This window comes from Enoplosus armatus, chromosome 2, assembly GCF_043641665.1.
Source record: "Enoplosus armatus isolate fEnoArm2 chromosome 2, fEnoArm2.hap1, whole genome shotgun sequence".
NCBI lineage: Eukaryota > Metazoa > Chordata > Actinopteri > Centrarchiformes > Enoplosidae > Enoplosus > Enoplosus armatus.
The window spans coordinates 6989297-7012648 of record NC_092181.1 but is presented as its reverse complement, the minus strand read 5'-3'; the positions used below and the strand labels follow the sequence as shown (position 1 = coordinate 7012648).

General features: G+C 46.7%; 2 protein-coding genes across 2 annotated transcripts in view; both read left to right on the top strand.

Moving 5' to 3' along the window:
- The window catches only part of LOC139294290 (zinc finger protein Aiolos-like), a 28789-nt gene extending 22863 nt beyond the window's left edge, over positions 1 to 5926 (top strand). Inside the window, exons 5-9 of the mRNA XM_070916146.1 lie at positions 296 to 706; positions 1944 to 2111; positions 2544 to 2660; positions 3421 to 3531; positions 4774 to 5926. Coding sequence (XP_070772247.1) covers positions 296 to 706; positions 1944 to 2111; positions 2544 to 2660; positions 3421 to 3531; positions 4774 to 5408 — 1442 coding nt within the window. The 3' untranslated portion in view covers positions 5409 to 5926. The remainder of the gene's footprint in view (positions 1 to 295; positions 707 to 1943; positions 2112 to 2543; positions 2661 to 3420; positions 3532 to 4773) is intronic.
- Positions 5927 to 8252: 2326 nt separating this feature from the next.
- On the top strand, positions 8253 to 23169 carry LOC139294800 (protein AF-17-like). Its single transcript, XM_070916735.1, has 20 exons — positions 8253 to 8361; positions 9330 to 9409; positions 9524 to 9578; positions 9757 to 9866; positions 12764 to 12867; positions 13483 to 13576; positions 14129 to 14236; positions 14545 to 14634; positions 14990 to 15137; positions 15213 to 16031; positions 16472 to 16671; positions 17149 to 17266; positions 17461 to 17527; positions 17868 to 18016; positions 19956 to 20156; positions 20539 to 20615; positions 20878 to 21248; positions 21350 to 21437; positions 22712 to 22924; positions 23021 to 23169. Exons 1-20 carry the CDS (start codon positions 8253 to 8255, stop codon positions 23051 to 23053), a joined length of 3234 nt encoding a protein of 1077 aa, XP_070772836.1. The 3' UTR covers positions 23054 to 23169.
- The last annotated feature ends 183 nt before the right edge of the window (positions 23170 to 23352 follow it).

Genomic DNA, 23352 nt, shown 5'->3' with positions numbered 1-23352 from the left:
CATCTTCTGACTCTCTGTGACATTATACACTGGCCCAAATTAAGCTACCCACACTTTGGAGATGTGCTAGTCCTAATAGCAAACCATCAACTATAAATACAAATGTAGAAGTGAGGTCGTGACAGCGTGCAGCCTCATCTAGCTTATTAAGTGCCTTATTTGGACATGAGAACAGACATCAACTTTTGTGTCTTGCCTCTGTTAATCTGTGCTTTTTATCACATGTTTCAGTCACTCCATGTGCGTTCACATCACGTCACTCCAGATGTATTATATCTGCTTCCTCCTTGCTTAGGTGCGATAAAGACAGAGGCGGAGGAGATGGAAGACGACGAGCAGTTCCCCAAGACTGAAAAAGAAGGAGGGATTGTGCCAAAAGAGGAGGCAGAGGGGGCCAGTGAGGACGGGATGGAAGAAGGGTTTGATGAGGAGAGGACAGAGGAGGACGATGATGAGGAGAGGGATGGGGAGGGGGATGAGGAGGGAGACACCCTGAATGAGCCACAGGACCTGTCGCTGGTGGACTACTCGCGTTATGACAGTGCAGCCCTGCCGGACGCCCATGCAGCGGCTGATGCAGAAGGGACCTACGTGCCCGGAGCCGCGGCCCCCCGCATCCAGGCGACAGGCAAGCTCAACTGTGACATCTGTGGCCTGTCCTGCGTCAGCATCAACGTACTGTTGGTGCACAAGCGCAGTCACACGGGTAAGCACAGGAACACAGCCAGAAAACACCCGACCTCAAACACAAGAGTTGCGCAATCCTCACTCTGTTGATAGCACTGGGAGATAGAGCCTTGCATTGGCTAGGTCAAGATCGAGTAACTGCAATAGAGAACGCACGAGTCTGCATCACACATGACGCACGTGTCCTAGCCGGTGCTGCAGCAACAACGAAAGGTTGTGAAATATCCTCTTTTGTTGTTAAAAACAAAGCACATGCAATAACTTTTGTGATTCGATCACAGTGACAGATAGGTCACCACATCATGGCACATATACAGTCATTATTTTACCTTGAATTATGCAATTCTTGTAATAGCTCACTCATGTTTATGGTTCATGAAGGTGCAAAGTACTCAAATCAAGAGCAACAGTGTGGAAACGAAATGTTCATGCCCTACACAAGAAATATAAAGTTGGCCACATCTGCACACATCATATATTACAAGACCTTCCAGAGAATTAAGGTCATCAAGTGTTCTGCATTTAAATGTAGTGAGTTGACACATGATCTCTCTGTCTCTCTCATCCCTCCCGTCACTCTTTAGTGTTATAAACAAAGCAGAGTTAAAGAAATTACGATATTGAGGTTAACGTACTGCCCATTATAACCGTGATGCATTTACATTGCAGCATGATTGCATTACTGACTTTAATTTGAAAGGGTCCTCTGGCACAGTCCCGTCGAATTCAAGATGCCCAGCTGTTGTTATTGATTTTAGTAGTAAAACATTTTCATTGCGCCTTAAATTCAATGATGAGTAGAGTTGAACAGTAGAACAATGCAGCCTTCAGATGGAACTGTGAGGCACAGAAGTGCACAATATGCTTGGCGCTTGTGTGGTTTGGGTCGTGAGAACATTGTTTCTAGGTTTCTGACAATCAAAGTGGATGTTGCCTTGTTCCCTTTTCAAAGATGATTTTTTCGCAATTTCACTCTAATACTAGCAGCAAGAAAAGAGTTGACACTTAGTAGATCATAAAAAAAAAACAGCTCATTTTTATATCTGTAATATCAACGTTGGAGCTATCACAAATTTTTTTTTACTTATGAGGTTCCCCTCAACAAATCACCCCAACGCCCTGAATCTGTAACAGCATAAACAAAATACAAAAACTGTGATCAATTGGTTCAAAAACCAGATGTCATGTCAAAATGTGAAATGTTGTTGTTTTTCATGGCGTGTGTGTGTGTGTTTTTTTTCTCTCTTCTCTCTCAGGTGAGAGGCCATTCCACTGCTCTCAGTGCGGGGCCTCCTTCACCCAGAAGGGAAACCTGCTTCGCCACATCAAACTGCACTCCGGGGAGAAGCCTTTCAAATGCCCCATGTGCAGCTACGCCTGCCGTCGACGTGACGCTCTGAGCGGGCACCTGCGCACCCACTCTGGTACCAGCCAGCCACACACACACACACACACACACACACTCAGTCACTCCCATGTGGAGCTGATGTGCGCTGATACTGTATGCACCTGTGTACAATATTCGCGTTGGTTGGTTTTTGTCACCCTTTCATGTTGGTTTCTCACTCCTTTTGAATCTGAACACGAGGTCTGCTGAGCCTGCATGGCTTTTTCCAGTAACACCCTGCCATGCGCCCTCATACAGTTGCACACCTCACAATATGACATCTTACTCATTTGCCTCTGGAAACTTACTCACTCACTTTCAGTTCACGTGTTTTTACCTGCAGACACATTCTCCAACATGCACATCATCAGTTTTGTATGAAACCGCTCAAGGAAATAATACTCGCTGTACCATTTCGCTGTTGTTGATGTTTCGCGAGCTGGTGATTAACTGAAACTCCTGCTCACAGTAGAGAAGCCCTTCAAGTGCAACCACTGCAGTCGCAGCTACAAGCAGCGCAGCTCCCTCGAGGAGCACAGAGAGAGGTGCCATGTGTACGTTCAGAGCAAAGGTCCCGCTGAGAGAGGTGAGCAGACACACTCACTTCATCGACATGCACACAGACCACTGCACAGTCTACACAACCGCATTTGTCCATATGCAGCAGGCGCACGATGAAAGCTGTTATTGCCAACAGATCTTGTTTTCACAGCCTCATTAAATTAATGAGCTTATGGCTGTTAGCCCATCATTACAGCGAAATAGGTTATGGCTGCTGTGGTGTGGTGGCACAGCGCTACCAAGGCCGCTTCTCATGCATGTAGCGGCAAAGGGGAAGCCAAATATGTAGGGCAAAATGTTTCAGCCCAGACACTCACACACACAAACACACCCTCTATGTCTATGGTTCTATAACCCCCCCCCCCAAAGAAAGTGCCTTTACATACTTTACTGACAGGGCAGTTGCAGGGTTGCAACACACAGACAATGCTCTGCTCCTGTGGTCACCTGATGTCGTAAGTTTATGGCTGATAGTGCCGTAGTGGTGAGGAAGTACATCCTCATCCTGTGGTCTCCTCTCCTGCACTGATGAGGTGAAAAAGCCCCAGGAAGTGAGGTCAAAGGAGCCTCTGATCTCAAATTAATATCTCGTTCCTCCCAGTGTGACTAAGCACCGAGCAGCTGTTGTGTTTTTTGTAACTGCCGCTTTATAACCGTAGAAGGCTTTGACAGGCTGGACAGATGCAGCTCAGTGCACTCCCTTAACTTCATGATACTGCTTGATCGAGAAGAGGTCTTCATTTCCTTGTTGCACTTAACGCTCTCGCTCTCTTGCTGTCGAGTAGAGGACGGTCAGGCATCCAGAACTCAGATGGGCACCGAGCGTGCTCTGCTGCTCGACAGGCTCGCCAGCAACGTAGCCAAACGGAAGAGCTCAATGCCACAGAAGTTCACCGGTAAGAGCAGCACAGACACTTAGGGGTTTGATTGATATGTGTATCTACTTAATTGGTACATGATATTCTTATATGTTAATGCCCACCTGTTTTATTGTAAAACTAAAGAGCTTTTGCTGCTGTCTTTTTGAAAGGTTGTACATCATTTGTGCTTTTTGCTGTGCATTGATGCTTTACAAGACAGAATTCATGTTTTGTAGATTATTCCAAGTTGTCTGTCTAAGCTACTTGTTTGCTTCTGTCTGTTTGTCTTTGCTGGCCTCCACCTCTTGCCAAACAGGAATTGAAGGCAGAGCACCTGCCTCATACCTGCACACACCAGAGAGTGGTCTCCACTGTCCTAAATTCTCTGCGACAATTGTGTCATAGGTGGGTATTGGTAACCATGCATGGTTAAATAAATGGAGACATGTACAAATTAGAATCATGCTCTTGAAACTTCTCAGTTTAGTGACTCACTTTGTATGTTTTGATTCAAAGCCAGATAAATTGCCTGAGTGATGAATGATCAAAAGATATCAGTTTCAGTAAATGGCTGACTTTGTGGGGAGTACACACACACACACACAACGATTTTCAATAGTCGGCTCTCCCCTCTCCGGTTACATTGGGTTGTAGTTTCACAATCAAGCCTCAAGCTGCTCGCAAAACGAGGGTGTATTGGTAAAAAAAAAAAAAAAACCCTCCTACATCTCTATCAGGTCGACAAATGAAGTGAGATCTTTCAATATGACAACCACAGGGGGAAAAGAGAAGTAATGTCTGCAACCGCAGAGAGAGAGAGAAACAGGCGGGAGGCGTGAAACGTGAGCAGGTGCCTCTCTGTCTGTACTTCTGTGGTGCAGCTGCACTAGAGGCCTTCGTCTGCGTCATCTGCTTCCTCTCAGCCCTCTGTCCTCTCATGCCTCCAAGCTCAACTGCTTTCTCAGGATGCTCTGATGCTTTAAAGTTCCATTTGTCCTGTGGACCTGGCATGTTCCAGTTCACTGTGTAGGTTTTTCCTCTGTGTTGCCCTGGGGGGGGGGGTGCACATTTTTCTCATTGCCTCTGCTCCAACACCAAAGTGAGGACCCCTTAGAGTCCTGTAAGGATCTCCATTAGATCTGTTTCCATCTGTAAGCAATAAGTGCAGTAACTGCTTGCTGCCTGTGGCTCTTTCTCTGGCCATGCTGTTGGATTAAGTGTGTGAAACCTCCTCCTGCAGAGTCTTGAGTGCTCTTTCTTCCCATGTTGATGGTCTAGGCGACAACGGTGTCTGCCTGGACCTGAGCTTTAACAGGGAGCTGGTCCATCGAACTGACATCAAGGAGCCTCCGTCGGGCTCCCCAGGGCCCGACTCCCACCACCAGCAACAACCCATGCTCAAAGGGCCAGACAGCGAGCCAGCTCCCTCCCACAGGCCCTACCCCGTCCCATTAGGCCGCAACAACCCCATGAGCCTCACCAACGGCCACAAGATGAGCATGCCGCTTCTGGGCCTCCCTCACGCCGCCCAGCCACCCCTCGGCATGGACTCGTTCCACACTGACAGCTCCCAGATGTCCCAGCCCATCATGTACAGCTTAGGGCACCTACTGGGGGGGCTGAACCACCAGAACGGCATCCCTCACCCACACGCACAGCCCATCCCCTTGTCGCCACTGGAGGCGTTGCGGGTGGTGCGTGCCGACGGGGAGGCCGGAGCGCTGCCCGGGGCAGTGTACCCCTGCGGCCACTGCAGGGTGATCTTCCTGGACTATGTCATGTTCACCATCCACATGGGGTGCCACGGCTTCCGCGACCCGCTCGAGTGCAACGTCTGCGGCCACCGCAGTCGGGACCGTTACGAGTTCTCTTCCCACATAGCTCGCGGCGAGCACCGCCTAGAATTGAAGTAGCTTTCACACATGCAGACGTTCATGCCCACACACACACACACACACACACACACACACACACAGATTAGTAGCTGGTAGTATCAGAAATGTAAGCATGAAGTAGCAGCTATCTCTCTCTCTGTCTGTCTTTTGTGTGTGTGTGTTTCTGTGTGTGTGTGAGTGTGTGTGTTTCTGTGTGTGTGTGTGTGTGTGTGTGTGAGAGAGGGAGATTGAGAGAGACGTTATAGGAGTGTGACGGTTGTCAGAGTGTTCTTAGTCATACTGTACTCATCTGAAAAGATGGCCTGTAAAGTTTTTATGCGGGAGTAATTCTACTTCCTTTTCATACATACATGTGTACTTAATGATCCCTGCTGTAGCAGCTTTATGTCATATAGCCGTATGCCGTATATACATTCAAATGTTCAACAACGTAGCATAAAATGTATGCATTTATCGTGTATCTGATGCTGTCTTTATTCCTCCATCTGTGTAAAGGTGTAAAAAATAAAAGAGAACCTCCTTTTTCCTTCATCATACACAGACCTGCACCTTGTTGAGAGAAGTTTAGCTTCTCTGAAAAACACTTGCCAATTCAAGACTGCAGAAAGAAAAAAAAACACTATTATCTAGAAGGTCACATGGCTCCTTTTAGGCTGTGGTTTTGAGAGAAGTGCACTTCACTGCTTCAAAGGACATCACTTCGCTCTGCACCATGTGTTGGTTTCTCGCTCCTGAATATTATACTCATTCAGCGCTTGTTAGAAATGGCTCACGGTTCTGCAGCGAGATATATAGATGCGTGTATATATATGACTTATATATATATGTGTAGATAAGTATATCTCTGAAGGACAGAGGTAATGGGGGTATAAATGATAGCTGAAGTAGGTCTGAATTAAATGTTAGTTGCTGTTGAACGCCTAAAGGTTCTTTGAAAGCATGTTCAAGATGTTGCGTTGCAGCAAACTAAATGAAGAATAGCTTAATGTTACTATTAAGCTAGAAGAAAGCTCAATGAGAGAATGTGTTCTAATGATTTTAATCAGTAGTTTCACTCTTCCCACTTAACTCCCACCCTGCCTGCAGAATAGATAGTCATAAATTGTCTGCCAGTAAAACTCCACATATGGGGATTTATCTGTGTGAGGGCAGAATGTAGGTAAAAAATGGGGGTTTGTGGGAATTTTTGATATGATAATTTTAGGAAGCTCCACTGAGTGTACCGGGGAAGTTTTGGTGAATACAAAATGGGCTCTGACTAAAGTTGTTTTGTGTATCAGGGCCGTGCGTATGTGTGAACGTGGATGTACCTCACCCCACATGTCAGCGCGGGGGACTTGGTCACGCCTTGCTGCCTTCAGACCAGAACAGGGTGTTGGCTTCATCCAGCTGCCACACAGCTTATCTGTCCTCTCCATCAGTGCCAGTTCCCTTTTCTCTCTTTGGGTTTGAACAGAAGTGACACTTGTGAGGCAAACTGTCATCGCAGCATCTTGTTCATATGTTGGATTAAAAAAGCCCAGTCATCCATTTCAAAAGTGCAACCGGGCGCTTATCTTTTTCCAATTAGAAGAGGCTGACTTCAGGGTATTTTCTTTCTGGGTAGTTTGTTGAGTAAGATTGAGTGTTTGTCTGCAGAGGTTTAAGGGTAAAATTGAAGTCAGGGTGGTTTCTGGTAATGTAGGAGGACAAAAGGGACACAGAGAGCGTATTTTCTGACACATCACCTCTGATCATAAATGAACCATGTAGGGAATGGGACTAGCATCTAGAAAGCCCTGCTTTTGCCCAAACTGTGTGTGTGTGTGTGTGTGTGTGTGTCTGAAGTCCCATTTCCACCGTAACACCGGCCTGCCAGACAGAGTTTACTCAGCCAGTCGAGACAGGAGTCAAGCAACAATGACGCAAGTCCAGGCGAAATGAGAGGCTTTTGGTGACATCTGCTGACTGAATTATAGAGTCAACTTGACTTCCATATGAAATCCATGCTGATGTATGTCCACTGGAACAACAACACACTGTGAACTGACCTTGAGAGCAAGAAATGAAGGAATCAAATAAAGTTTGAGTCATGAAACCTCACTACGGGACAGTTGGACAAACTGGAACTTCATATCTATGTGCTATTATTATTTGCTGCTGTCTACCAATAGAGAAAGAACAAAATACAACAGTAGATCATCATCACAACTTGCACCAAAATGGAATTAAAAAAAAAGAATCAAGTAAAATGAAATGATATGACAGTAATATACACACAGGTTTATCATTCACACTGTGGCTGTTTTTCCTCTCAGGTCAGGACACTGGATGGTGAAATAGCTTGTAATTGTTGCCCCGTTATACTGTGGAAATCCTGAAGATGGCGCCGTTGAGACAAATTTGATAGAGGAACAGAGTGCAGCCAGCGGTTTTGACTGATTGATCCACATGTGTTACTAATCTAATCATAAAACTGTTCACCAGATGAGGGGGCTTCAGGTGCTACATTCTCACAGCGAGAAGAATTCAAACATTCGTGTTAAAGCCCGCAAACATGCGGTAATAAATGGGGTCCGTCTTAAAATTAACAATAACTTGCTACCTTTGCTGTGACTTATTCCTACCCAGAGGAGCAGGTCTGAGCATGCGCACTGCATCGGTTCTCTGTGGTCGGGGAGGACATCACGGAAAAAACGTAGCAGCAGCACCACAAACCCCACGCCGAGATTTCGTCTCTCCGCTGCGCTAAAACTGCGCGACGAAAGCGGCCGTCGACTATGCCCGGTGCGGCGTTAAAGTGCGGGACGACCACTTGACAGGCCTGGGCGAGGTCTTAGCGGCTGTCGGGAGGGAAAATACATTATTTCATATGGGAGAAGCATGCGGGAAATGGTCGGAGGTTGCTGCGTGTGTTCAGACGAGCGAGGCTGGGCTGAGAATCCGCTGGTTTACTGTGATGGACACGGCTGCAGCGTCGCCGTTCACCAAGGTAACGTTAGCCGCTGTTAGCGTGTAATTACCGGGCAGCTGTGGCGGCCGAGCCGGCGGCTGGAGGCAGCCAGAGGTGCTGGTAGGTCGGTAGGTTTCTAGGTAGGTCTGCCGCTGTCTACGTGCGTGTTTGTGTGTTGATGTGTGTGGGAGGGAGGGGTGGGTAGGCGTGCTGTTTGTTGTTTCCTCCGCACACATGATTTAACACGCAGGGCCAAGCGGAGTGACACCGAGCCCGGATGGCGCCTTCATGGCACTTGAGGTCCGTGTGTGTGGCCGTGTGGCTGTCTGGCCCGGTTGGCTTCACGACACACCGCAAGAAGCGTGTGTTTGCGACAAAACAGCCCCGGCGAGGCCCGCCGGTTTGGACATTATGTTACCTTGTGTCCACTTGCTTTGTTGCTTCTATCAGCCTGGCACGGGGAGCAGTTAACTTATAGGATCTTATTCCGGAGCCCTGAGACCGATTGTTGGACCAACTCTGGGAGGCTGGTGCACATTTATGCCTGGCTGACTCCGCGCTGCACTCATCTGCAGGTTAAGCTCTTGAAGCAGAGCTGATTGTGTCCCTTAAAGTCTGCAAAAGTGCTATAAAATGTAATAAAGAAAGATTTAGACACAGCAGATTGTATAAGGGGGGGTCCATTTCATTCATATTCAATCTTAAATTAAAGTTCCAAGCGGGGTTAATAATTGATTTTGTTTCTTTTTTTTTAACCAAGAGTCAGATAATCTGTTTCAGCGTTACTGACAGGACAAGACAAAATAAGAGATGTGTGTAATGTATGTTACAGTAGAAAATGGCGAGAGATAAAAATGTGAAAGAAAAATTTGGCAGTATATATATATATGTAACATATGTTATAGCCATGTATGTGTTGGAAAAATTGCAGAGGATCATGTATCAATGAACTTGTTCTGTGTGTGTGTGTGTGTGTGTGTGTGTGTGTGTGTCTCTGTGTCTGTCAGCATGCTATGGCATTGTCCAGGTGCCCACCGGTCCATGGTTTTGTCGGAAGTGTGAGTCACAGGAGAGGGCGGCGCGCGTGGTGAGTATGCCAGCACACAGCATCCATCCATCCATCCATCCATCCATCCATCCATCCACCCACGACAAATGCCACACTCACAACAAGCTCTGCTCTCTCCTGTCCTGCCCCCAGAGGTGCGAGCTGTGTCCCCACAAAGATGGTGCTCTCAAGAGGACCGACAGCGGAGGTAAAACCCCCGTCCTCTGTCCGTCTCACTGCCCCGCTGTTTCCCTCAGTCACGCAGCGAATGTGCGGAAACAGCAGGACGGCCTTTCTTGCCTGAAATAGAGTGGAAGCTACAGATTTCCACCTCACTCGTAAGGAACCTTATCATGCCACTGATCCACTGCCTATCTCTCCGTCAGGCTGGGCCCACGTCGTGTGCGCTCTCTACATCCCCGAGGTGCAGTTTGCCAACGTCCTCACCATGGAGCCCATCATCCTGCAGTACGTCCCGCATGAGAGATACATCAAGGTACTGACACACACACACACACACACACACACACACACACACACACACTTGTAACGCACTGTGAAGTGAGCAATTGTGAGCCTACAGGACTTCATCAGAGGGTGGTGTTCTGTCTCCCAACTTAAGTTAAGGATACACAGTGGGGTTTCTTTGGCCAGAGAGTGGTATCAAACATCACTTTCCAACCAAATGATGTCTGTAGTGTCACATATGAAACAGTTGAACCAAATGCTTGGTCAGGTTCATATTTACCGATGCTCTCTTGTGTTTTATGTAGGAAAAGTTCTTGTACTGTTGTTTGTGTTTACGACAACTTGGAAATCATATGCATTGAAGTTTTTGGGCTTATTTTCTTCAGTGTTTTTTCTGTAGAACATATGTTTAGAAGTAAGGGATTGGACAAAGTATAGTTTTGTTTGTCTGTGCTCAAACTATATTGACAGCTGTAATGAAAACTTATGAGGTGTCCCACACCTAATTCTAGAGCAATTACAATAAACATTTTGTGGCAGTAAAGTCTTCACGCAAAGTTAAATTGTAACTTTAACAACCGTCAGCGACAACAATCCCACAGAGAGGAATCAATCGTAAAATAAAAAGACAACCAAAAAGCGGCTTTAAGACATGTGGGGAAACAGCACAACTCTTGTTGCTCCCTTAACAGGAAAAAGAAAGAAAAAAAAACAAAAAAAAACCCCGGTTCAGCTCCACATCACCATCGCGCTCTCCACCTACACGTACCGTACAAACCCAGAGCTGAATGGGTTTGAATGTGGCAAGGTCACGCCTGCTCTCTGGAGGCTGCTGAAAGTCATTCTGGGAAAATGTGGGAGATTTCCAGCCGAAGTAGAGTAATAGATGAGGCGTGCCGAGGGAACGGCAAAGAAGTACATTTACCGCAGTTCATCACAAAATACACATTGTGATGTACTGGATTGTGCTGAAGTGATTTATTTCAAAACAATTATCATGCCCCCCCCCCCCCCCCCCCCCCCCAACAAAAAAAAATGCCATTCAACAAACACTTAAACTTATATGATTAAGAATTGGACTTATAGACTGTTGGTCAGACAATAAAACAGTTTGAAGATGTCACCTTGGCCTCTGGGATAACTGTGACAGGCATTTTTCTTTTTTTGCATTTTATAGCTAAAACGTGATTAATACAACAAACGTCTGTACTAGATAATGAAAATAATCAGTGGTTACGCAGTACACAGCATCACGACTTGATCTCCATGTAATCATCATGTATAATAAATGAACTCTGGTTAATGACATGTTTACGTATGAAACAGTTTCATGCTGCACACTGACTGATGCAATGCAGAGATAATGGGACCGCACACAGAGTCCTAACATGCAGAGGAAGACCACCTATGGAAGACAGGCTGAACACAGCCTTCATCGTGTACACGGTCAAGCTTAGACCTTCACAAATGCTTTTTGAAAAATTCTACCAATGTCTTTTTTTTTTTTTCCCCACATTGTGAAGCAAACCGTCTAACCACAGACGTTATAGCTTTATCATACATCAGCTGTCTTGTAACTTTACCCATTTGTTGTTGTCTGTGCAGTCTTTGATGGCTGGCAGCTTGTGTGCAGCAGAAGTTGTGAGCGGTTTGCCCAGCATGCACCAGAGCAGGCCTTTTAAAGCAATGCACATTACAGAGAAATCAATATTTGACGCATGGACTCATTAGACTGAGCTGCCAGCCGCTGACATGCTGTGCGCACGTAATGTGTGTGTCTGTGTGCGTGCCTGCATATAAATGTACACACGAGTGTTTGAGTGCCTGGTTTCATATTACTGCGTCAGCTACAGTAAATTGCATGCAGCCCCCCCGTCAGAGCCATTCATCCAGATTGCGCTGCCTGCATTCCTAGACAGCGTTACAATGGACAGTGAAAACTTGAGAAGCCACTCTTCCTTTTTACACGCTCGGTGTAGTCATGTCTGCGGCCTTTCATTACGTAGCCCGACATCCTCCGGGGGGGGGGACAGAGAGCAGGAGTTGGATGTAGGGAGCAGAGGAAGACAGAGGAAAGGGGAGAGAAAAAGGAGAAACAGAGAGGACTGAAGCGAAAAGGTAAAGAGCCTGCTGTTCCTTTGTCCCGCACCTGTTGCTAGGCCTCTCCTGCCCCCCACCAGTCAGCCCCGCTCACTGGGGGGAAAAATACAAAAGCTCTGTGTGTGCGTGCGTGTGTGCGTGCGCTTGTCCGCTTGTGTGTGCTCACATGTGTTTTGCGAACGTGTTGCACGTTTACATGTCAGTGAAGACCGATGCTGCTTTCACACGGGACGCAAGAATTCTAGCCTGGAGCTCTAAAATCAATTATACCCCAAATCTTGGCTGCAGCATTTTTTTCGCTGCATCAGTGCGAGTGCCCCGCAGTTTATCGTGATACCTTTCCACACCTATTCTATTAAAAAGAAAAAAGAAAAAATACAAGGAAATGGCAAGGAATGTAGGCGACAAGGAAGGGAAGTACATTTTAGATTTTAGTTGCATCAAGATACGAAAAGAACTTACACACAAACAAACAGACAACCAGCCACCAGCTCCCAAACATCTGGTCTACAGTTTTGCTGTAGGAAGCAGCGAGCACGGTTCAAACGGTGTTCTGTTTGAAAGCCCCATCTGTTGTCTTGACAGGCAAAACTTCCTAACATTTACAGTATGGCTGCAGCTGGACTCAAATTAAGGAGCATTTTAATCTTTCCCGCGCTCCACGTCAACCTGCATTTTCTTTTTTTTCTTTTTTTTGGAAACAGCAAGGACTTTGTTTGAACTTACAGGGCAACGTGGCACCTGTTGTTAATAATAATAATAATGATAATAATAACTGATGTGTCTCTGCTCCTTCATCTCTTATTCTCTCCCCTGTTTCACCAGACTTGCTATATCTGTGAGGACCACGGGAGGGAGAGCAAGGCTGCCTGCGGAGCCTGCATGACCTGCAACAGACAGGGCTGCAGACAAGCTTTCCATGTCACCTGGTAATTATTAAGCTGTGTGTTTGTGTGTGTGTGTGTGTGTGTGTGTGTGGGAGACTTACAGCGAGCTGGTCAACAAAGATCTTGCAAGAATACTTTCAGAAATGAATCGTTTGATGTAACATGACAGCGTTCCATAACCAAGATGTGAATTTTCTTTTTTTTTCCTTTTTTTTGAAACATGGGTCAAGAAGTACTCAGATTTCAGATGCACATAATTGATTTTACTTGTTGAACGATGCAATGAGATGTGGAACAGCAGGCAGTCCTCATTATGCATAGCTGTATTTGTTTGACTGTGTCTGCACTACTTTTCCCACTCTACCTCCTTATCGCTTTGCATGTCATTGGTTTGCTCCGTGAATTATTTTGTGTTCGCTGCCACTGATTTCTGTCACAACGCAGTTGACGACTTAAGATCAAGTCTGGAGGATTGTACGGCACTGTTGTTTTTGTGCAGAGATCTGACATTTGATCATCCTGTCATGATCAATGAGATCAAAGCTCTTAGGTGGACTCGGTGTGTGTGTGTGTGTGTGTGTGTGTGTGTGTGTGTGTGTGTGTGTGTGCGCTCTCCTGTTTCCCCTCCTGTCTGACCCTGCGACACCCTGTGTTCAGTGCCCAGATGGCAGGTCTGCTGTGTGAGGAGGAAGGCCCCGAAGCTGACAACGTGAAATATTGCGGCTACTGCAAGCATCACTACAACAAAATGGTAAGACAGACAATAATCTGCCAGTATTCAAAAACTGAGAAAACCTAAAGAGTCACACCACATGATGAAAATGATAGCGGCTACAGCATCAGAGAAAAATGTCCTTACCCCAAAGCCAACCTTAAATGCAGCCTGATAATCAGCTGGCATCTTGTTTTCACGTCATTGTTCAGTCTGGCATCGTGTTTATGTTAGCTGACTTCTGTTCGGAGTAATTCTGCCCAAACCAATCACTTGTGATTTACGCATCCGCCCCGTCAGACATTTTCATTCGACACAGAAGCTGCAATTGGACCATTCAACTTCGTGTCAGTCGAAGCAGCTGGTGTTATTTCTTTAATGTAATTACTTAAACAGCCGGTGTAGCTACACCGATTTCATACAATCTTCGGGGAAACAGTGATCCAGAATTCGCTAATGGCTGTCTCAACCGCTCCCACCCATACTAATCTAAAGCCGCACAATGAGCTTCGGTTTCCATTTTGATTGCGCGTAAAAAGGTTTTATCTGGTCCTGAGACGATGTTCACTTTCTCCTTTTTGGTTTTTACAGCAGAAGAAGTTGCGCTCCAGTGAAAACACAAGTAGCTCCTTCAGTCATTCCAGGGGGCGCTCCAGCTCTCCATCACAAGACAAATACCACCACCACAGACAGAGGAAGGTAAGCACTAGAGAATATTCTTTGGCCAGAAAGTTTCCGATTTAAATCTGCTGAGGCAAAGTTCTTGTTCTCTTTGAGAACTTTGGCTTATTCTGTTAAATGAGTTTTAAATTAAATTCCAAAGGAACGTATTTGAAACGCACTTTTGGTATTTGGTACCAAAATGGCATCATAGTGGCACTAGTATAAAAGAAATTCGAAGGATACCTAGCCATAGTAATTGAGTGTGTGCGTGCATGCTTGTTTGTGTGTAAGAGGGCTGAGTGACTCTTGACACAGCTGAGCCCTGTGTATTCCTGTCTGTTCAGAGTCATAAGGACAAGATTCGGCAGAAAGAGCGCCACAAGAAGTCCTCGGACAGCCTGGGCTCTTCAGTGACGACCAGCAGTATAGAAAAGGTATGAAAAGCCGCCCACAGAATGACTTGTGAGATGATGGACGGATGGATGGAAATATTGATGCCACAATACCTTTGTCAGTATTAAGCCTTGTTTCCACCGCAGGAACATTTCCCCCCAGGAACCTTTGGAGTAACTCAGGGTGTTCCCACCGCAGGGGGACACTATTTTACCCCCCAAAAAGTCCCTGCTCAGGAGGTAGTACTTTCCAAAAGCACAGGAACTTTAGGGGCAGGCCTTTATATAAAGAACATTTTGATAAGTAATGCCAGGTTTCATTTCATGTATAGTAAAGAACTCATATAAGAATCATCTGAATGAATGAATAAACCAAATCTTGCGTGTTTTGGTACAGATATCTTCCAGCCACCACAGCAGCAAGGACAACGAGGGAAAGTCCAAGAAGCTGAGCTCACACAGTCACAGTCATCGCAGTAAGAAGACAGGAAGCACTGGCAAGAGCTGCTCCTCCTCCTCCTGCTCCTCCAGTCCCTTCAACACAGGTACCATGCGACAAGTGGTGTGTTGAGGAGGTGGCATAAAGTTTGCTCGACTCTAACTTTGTGTTTCTCTTGGAGGTGGCTCCCTGTCTTCCGCTCAGGACTTCCATCAGTTCTCATCGTCCTCCCGCCTGGAGCGTGACCACGACCGAGGCGGCGACGACCACAGCGGCGAGGAGCGCAAGGAGCGCCACAGGAGGCCGGCAGTCCAGGAGGACGAGGACGAGGAGGACGATGAAAAGGAGGAGGACAAAGATGAGGAGGAGGAAGAGGAGGAGGAGGACAGTAAATACCACAAGCCACCAGCTCTGACCCCTGCTGATGGCCCACTGGCAGGGTCACAGGGTCATGACAGGTCAGAGGGCAACTCGAGCCCTTTTGAGAACAAGGTCACTATTTCCACCTTTGGGTCCATCATGCGCATCACCTCCTCGTCAGGGCTGGGCAGCAGCAGCAAGATCCGGAAGATCTCCTCCTCGGGGGACTACAAACCCTCCAAGTCTCTCTGTAAACCCTCTCAACTGAGCACGCCCCCTATTCTGGAGGAGGCGGACCTGGAGGAGAAAGCCACGCCTCCGCCCCTGCCCAGAGAGAGGAGGCACCGCGGCAACAAGAAGAGCAGCCACGGCCCGGGGCGACCGCGGGGCAGCAAGAACCGAGAGAGGAGGGAAGAGGAGCACCACCACCACCATCACCACACGGCGCCGCCTCCTCCTCCTCCTCCAGCCTTAACCTCCTCACTCTACCCGAGCCCGTCCTCCATCCCCCACCCCACCTTCCCCTCCACGCTCCCTCCCGCCACCGTCACTTCCTCCTCTTCCTCTTCTTTCTCCTCCTCCTCCTCCTCCTCTGCCTGCAGTTTTTCCACAGGCCGTGGCAACTCGCTGCTCGGCTCCGGTGAGTCTAAGTGAGTGGGGGTGTGTGTGGTAGCCCTCTAGCTTCCTGTGTGTGAGAGCAAGCGGGCGTGAAACCAAAAAAAAAAAAAAAAAAAACGGCATCACTATCTGTTTGCACTTCGGTGTGTTCATCTGCAACTTGACTCCAAAGTGTTGAAATGTTTCCATTACACATGTGCCATGTCAGCACCACTCCAGCAGCTTGTCTGTCTATCAGAAGAACAAGACGAACACAGATACTGTTACACTGCACTGTCTTTCCTACACAATTGAGAATGTTTAGTAAATCTGTCTCACAGTATGTATTTCATCTGCGCGAGGCAGAGACACTGCCCCAGATAGTGGTTTTCGTGTGTCGATTTCCTGCCCTACTTACAGACTGAGTCTTGTGCCGTCGTCTTCTGGGGTCTCACAACTTTACCATAACTTCTGCTCCCTCAGGTATCTACTCCAGCCTCAAGGACCCCCTCACACTGGGCGGGGGTGTCTGCAGCACCCCCCTCTCCCTAGGTGGAGGGGTGTGTAGCACCTCCTTGTCCCTGGGAGGGGGTATGTGTAGCACCCCTCTCTCCTCAGGACTCCTTCCCTCCCACGTCTCCTCGCTCTCTCTTCCATCAGTCAACGCTGTCTCGAACACACAGGTACTTCAGACAGATCAGTCAGCATTGAAGGCTTTCAGCATGAAATGCTCCATCAGTTCCTCTGCACAGCTGCTGTGCCTGGGACTGTTTCCTACTTGTTGTAGTTATAAAGCACTTTGTCACGCTGTTTTAACATATATATATAGATATATATATAGATATATATATATATATCTATATATATATAGACCATGACTATTTGAATTGTTAACCATTTGCTATTGTTAGCCACTGCATGTAGCTTATTGTTTACTTCCTGGTAGGCTGAAATGGTTAGTTGATCTTTAAAATTAACCTGCAATTAGATCATGTTTCTCGCTGGGGGTGGTTTTGGGCAGATGTGGGTTCTGTCACCTGTAGGCGGGTGTTCACATTGTATGAGGAGTTGGCATCTTTTTTTTTTTTCCCCCAACATCCGTTCCAGATTGTCCAGATGCTTTCTTTGTCAGCCAGATGTTGATGTTCACTGTCTCGTAGGTCCACCCAGGTTCCAGCACCTCCTATAGTCTGACCTCCACCCAGCCTTTCACCAGCTGTCTCTCCACCGCCCCGACACTGCCGCCACTACTGAGCCAAGCCCAGACCTCACTGCCAGGTGAGAGGACGACAGAGTGCAGCGATCACTATGATTCGTTTGTATTTCTTAAGAAACTGAAGCTTTTTTAGAAGCTAGTTTTAGATAAAGCACAAACCTTCTTCCCTTTCTCAGAATCTGACATACATTAAATCTCTTCATGTTGGACCGCCTACAAGTGAGTAAAGCTCGCAAATCTTTGTTCCCATTCTCAGAGTCCGACCTCGATGACTGTCGCTTCCCGTGTCAGGGGAACTCACCGAGAGAGAGTCTTTCCTCACAGTATGTCTCATTTCATCTTTATTGGTGTTTTTGATGTCTTGGACAGAAAACTTGATTTTTACACTCCTCCGGGGCTCTTTTAGTCATGAGACGTTGCTATCAACTCATCTGTCATCCAACAAATGAAACATCATTTGGATACATTTCCCCTGCACTGTAGCTGTAGTCAGATCAGTTTCTATTTCTGTAACCAGCAACAGGAAAATAGTTAACCATAGTGACTATGTGAAAATACTAACCACAGCCACAGTCTTGTTGGGAGTTTTTCCCAGCCTGGCTGCAGCAACGACTTCTTACGTCTTTCTGACTCCTTGTTGACCTTCTCCTCTTTCACACCCAGGTCTCCTATGAGCTGTCTTCCTCTTCTGTTCGACCAGAGAGACGGGTTGGGTGCAGGAGTCAGAGCCCGTCCTGAGAACGTCCCTCCAGCCAGCTCTCACATTGAGCTCCTGCTGGAGAAACACGGCAATGGAGAGATGGGAGTCAACAGTAAGTGAGCCTGGAAACGGACGTGGTTCCAAGATAAAACTGAGGGAGATGAGAAATTGAAGGGATAAGAAAGGGAAAAATACATTGGTGTATTTTTCTGACTTTGCTTCAGATTTGAGCTTTTTTTTAAAATACTCGATACTTCACCTCATCAGGTCTTTAAAAATCCTTTAAATTAAACGATCTCTTTGGCTGAACTAGTGGCCACACTAAGGCCATAACCTCGGCTGAGGGGCTCACAAATATCTTCATTTTAAGGGCTCACAAGCCTAACGGGTTGGGAACCACGGCGATCCACTGTTAAAAAACAAAAAGACCTTTTGTAATCTGCACATGATTGTGTGAGACAACGCTGTGGTACTATTTAGAGGTGATGAACGTACCTGTGGACGCTGTCAGGGACCAAAAATAGCACACCGAGAGACGGCACACCGCCACAATATTAAAAGCAGCTCCAGCAGCTTTGTTTCTCATGTTCCTTCTCTACATTTAATTTCTGTTGTGCTATCTCCTGAACCTGATCGCTCAATGCCTCTTACTCTGACTCACTTTGTCTCAGGGGACATCATCAGCTGACACTTTCTCTCTAATCTATTCTTTGCTCCCTTTTCTTTCTCCAACCAGTGCTGTCACATTTTTTTTTTTTTTTTTCATTTTGCCTCACACTTATTTCAGTTTTGTTTTTTTTATTGTCTTTATTTCCATCGTTGCTTCTCCCAAAATCAGACTTGCACTCTTCTTTCTTCCCTAACAATATCTCTGGTATATTTTTATGCACCTTAGCCGCCCATCCTCTGTGAAAGGAACGGCCCTGCAGTCTCCACCTTTTAAATATATTTCTCTGTGCCCCAGGGAGAGTTCACTTTAGACTAATGAGTGTTAACTGCTGTTCCACTCTGCAGAAATGAGAGAGAAGAGTGTGTTTGTTCTCTGTGTCTGTGATGCTGGACTGCGCGCTGCACTGACAGCTCCATAGAAAATCCATTAGAAAGCATTAAGGATGGGGTTGAATTCTTAGTTCAGACCAGATGGCACTGCTGTAAAGTAACACTAGATATGATATTAAAAAAAGGTCGACTGTGTAAGTCAGTCGTTCATGGCAGCAGCTGCTGTAAGTGTGTAATAATGGTATTGCATTGAATCTGCCAACCTTATATACCTGTGGTCCACCCTGAAGAGGACTGTGCGGCTGTGTGTACGCTGGGCTTGATTGACATCTCCCTCATTCTGCTGTTAGGATGGACAATTTAGAACTATTCCCTACATGATAGACATAAATTATATATAATAAATAAAAATTTTTCATTCAGTTCAGTTCAGTATTATTTATATCGCGCCAAATCACAACAAAAGTCATCTCATGACACTTAACATATAGAGCAGGACCTTTTTAAATGGACTAAGATAACGTTTAGCGCAGGTCACTGTGTCTACTTTTGGGATATATATATTTCTTTATGCGTTATTGCCAGGTCGTCTGCTTAAAGTGATAGAGACTGACATTTCTCTATAATCAATGTTTAGTATTCATTTCCAGGTGTTCCCTTTTTAGTTTTTCATGTTTGACATTAATTAGTGAGTAATTGCTTTGACCTCCTGGAAAAGGTTTGGTATTTAGTGGATATTTCACAATGTGCCAGTGTGGCTACATAAATATTCCACTCATCACTAGCGTTTTAAAACATGCCGTACAATACACGTCAAAGTGCCGAGTGGCAGTTCAAGCATAAACCCTCCTGCTCCTTCCTGGCGGCTGCCGTCTATTTATTTTGAAAACCGTGACAGCTCAAACTCACGAGCGCAGCATCTCCCACTGCTACGTTTAGTATACAGTGACCTTCCCGGCGTTCCCGTGCCCGTCATAGTCCCAACTCATTTGGACACATTTGGAAGTGCTGTTTCTGTATGACAACCCGTCTATCCTCCTTGCCTCTTGTAGTTGTGGAGATGCTCCAGTCGCTCCACTCCCTGCAGCAGGAGAACCAGCGCCTCCAGGACCAGATCCTCAGCCTGACGGCCAAGAAGGAGCGGCTGCAGCTGCTCAACACGGAGCTGGCCGTGCCTTTCCCTCCACACATCCTCTCCACCCAGGGCTCCATGCACACCTCTGCCCAGATCAGCTTCCTGTCATCCACCCAAGGTCAGATTCTTCACCCCCTTCCGCCCACTTTGGTGTCAAACCCTTAGACGCACTCTTTCAGTGGTGTCATGTTTACGCTCCCCATCTACTTTTCACCTGCATTCCTCTTTCCTCCTTCCTCCTCCACAATAGTCCACAAGCATTTTTAAACAGCGGTGTAGCGTTGCCAGGTTAGTTGTGATCCTTCACAGTAAACTCATCAGACCATAGATGAGTAGATGAGGTCTTTTTGGCGATGGCCACGCACACAGAAGATGTAAGGATTTACTGATGTGACAATGCTATATGTATGGCATTTTAACATCAGTAATAGAAAACGTGGTCAGTGTAAACCTTTGATTTTGTAGTTGTCATCCTGTGTTTGTGCCTCTCTGTTTCTTAGACCCCCTGAGCACCAATAAGAGTCCCCTGTCCAAAAGCTGCTTCCTGAATGACACCTCCTTTGTTACCTCGTCTGAGGTGAGAACCCGTAGACCCTTTCTCACCTTGAACACACTGTACAAACCTGGGTCAGACCATCTCTGCCTTTCCTTTTAAACATCTTGGCAACAAGAAAGGTGTGGGTTTGACCCTCAGTACACTGGCGGTAATGATAATAGGCGTCTGGTACCATCACATTTATACACATTTACACTGACTGTGTGCTATTTTTATGCACATGCACATCAAAAGTAAGCTGAGAGCTCAACAGCTAAAACGATCCTTCCTGTCTCTGTTCCAGGAGCTCCACTCTGGCAGTCCGTCCCGCAGTAGCTCCTCCCTCTCCTTCCAGAGTACTCCTCCCCCCCAGCAGAGCCCCGCCTCCTTCGGCCAGCCCCTGCTGAACGGCCTGAGTCGGGGTTTGAGCGATGGCTTGGGGACCATCGGCCAGGCTTGCGGCCCCTCTCTGCCCGTGGTGGGCGGGCTCATGGCGTCCCTCGCAGGAAGTCCTCAGCTGAATATGAACGGGGTGCTGGGAAGTCTGAACGGCGTGATCCAGTCTCCGGCGCAGAACGCCCCTCAGCCCACGCTCCCTGCTCTGCGCCCCCAGCCTCCACCGCTCAACCCCCAGGCACTGGCACAGGGCTTTCAGCTCCCCAAGAGCGTGAGCCCGTACGTACCCAGTCTGTCTTTAAATGAGCTGAAGAAGAAGTCCACTTTAACACGACTTGTTTTGTTGAACGTTGTTGCCTGTGTTGCTGCCTGTGTTCCAGGTCTTCTCTCCTGTCCGAGCAGCAGAAGCAGCTTCTTCTCGAGCAGCAGCAACTCCAGCAGTTCCTCACCTCGCAGAACTTCACTCCTGTAATGACACTCTTTCTAGCTTTAGTGCCTTATTCTTATCTGCATTTTCACTATGGGCATTTTCTCATAGGATCTCCAAGATTTCTCTCCTTTGATACATCTGTGGTTTGGAGTATTCTCCCTGGAGTCATCTTATTTACATCTCGTAGGCTGTAGTTGATTTACATACTGCTCAGGAAGACAAAGCACTCAGACACAGGCGTTCATTTGGGCGGAACATGTAAATATCCACCAAAGGTATTTCATTTCAGAGGACAGCTTCTTCATGTGGTTTTTCTCAACTGCATTTGCCGAGCAGCGATATCACTTTTAATGAGCAGAAGTAATCTCTTTGCTCACAGACTCCCCTCCACTGCAAAGTATCTCATCTTACTCAGTCTTGTACTTACTTATTGGCAAGTCAACCCAGGTTGATGTCCTGACTTTAATCACAGTGAGAGTTTCAAAGGTCTTCCCAGGCACACAGTGGACAGTTTAGGCTTACTCAGTCCTGTTGTCCCCGTGAGGTTGCAACCAATGGAGACTTCAGGAAATGACTTTTAATAACCGACCAGTAATTTGTCTGATACTGCAGTAGTGATCTGCCTTATTTTGTCTTCAGGATACTTACTCTCTTAACTATACATGAGAGTTACTTAGCTTTGAAGATTAATATGGGGATAACAATACGCAGTAGCTTGTGACTAACTAGCGGCTGAGGTTGTGAGTCAGTGTGACAGGAAACCAGCCACTGTGAATGTTCCTATTTGACTTGCAAACTGGTAAAAGTCTGGTGGTGTTTGGAACCAGTCAGACACTGAGGACATCTAGTAAATATAGACCAGATTTCTTTCCTCGGTGACAGTGGAGTTTAGGGTTTCTATTTGATTGTGTTACGGTACGTTCAATACACCAGTCAACTGGAAATTTCCACTTTCCGCTATACAAGTGTTGAAATAGGTGACCCGAGGAAAGTTGTTACTGTAGGTGTCTCACAAACATGTGAAATGTCGAGGAGAAGAAACACGTGAAAGACTGCCTTTTAGTTATCAAGATTTAACCTCTTTTTGAATTTTGAAAGCACGCAGATGTATTAATCTTAGGGTTTCAGTGCCAAAATAGAAACATGTATGATGTCGTATAACTACATATTGAGCTCAGAGCTCAGCCTCCCTCATGTCTGACTGGTCATTTCGAGTAGGTGGGCATTTAATAGAGCTTAAAAACATAAAACCTTTCCTGGATCACAGGTGTCCTGAACGTCCCACAAACTCTGTCTTCTCCCCCTCCACCAGGAGCAGCAGGTGATGGTGTGCCAGATGCTGCAGCAGCAGAGACAGAGGGAGCTGCAGCGCCTCACGCTGACAGGAGCACTCGCCTCCACCCCAAACTCACCCATGATCGCCCAGTCGCCCAACCTGCTGTCCTCAGCTACAGCCTCGCCCCTGCAGGGCGGCCAGGGAGGAGGCCTCTTTGGCCTGCAGGACAACGCACTTCACAAGCCCGGGGTGAGCAATGCCGCAGGACTTCTCTTTAAGATTGGATATGTTGCCATGCTTTCCGTTTCAGAAATTGTAAGACACGTTTTGTAATTGCGTTTTCAGGCCGCAGGAGAAAAGGGTGACAAGAATGGGTGACGTCGCTCGATTACACAGGAGCAGCTCAAATGAAGATGTGGGGCATCGCAGCCCACGTGAAGAACTGAGGTCAACTGACATGACTTTTGAACGTCTTTCCTTCTCTGTCATCTTTATCTTACACCCTCTTTTATGAATGTATAACAGGATGGACTTAAACGTCAAGGTGAAGTTATTTTTGTGTTTTGAAACTCTTTATATCGGAGGTTCTTCTCATAGGTTTTTGTGTAGGCAGCTTTCAGAGAGCATGATTACAGTGGTCTCTTCTTAAATTGCACTAATTTGTTAGCTAGACCAAT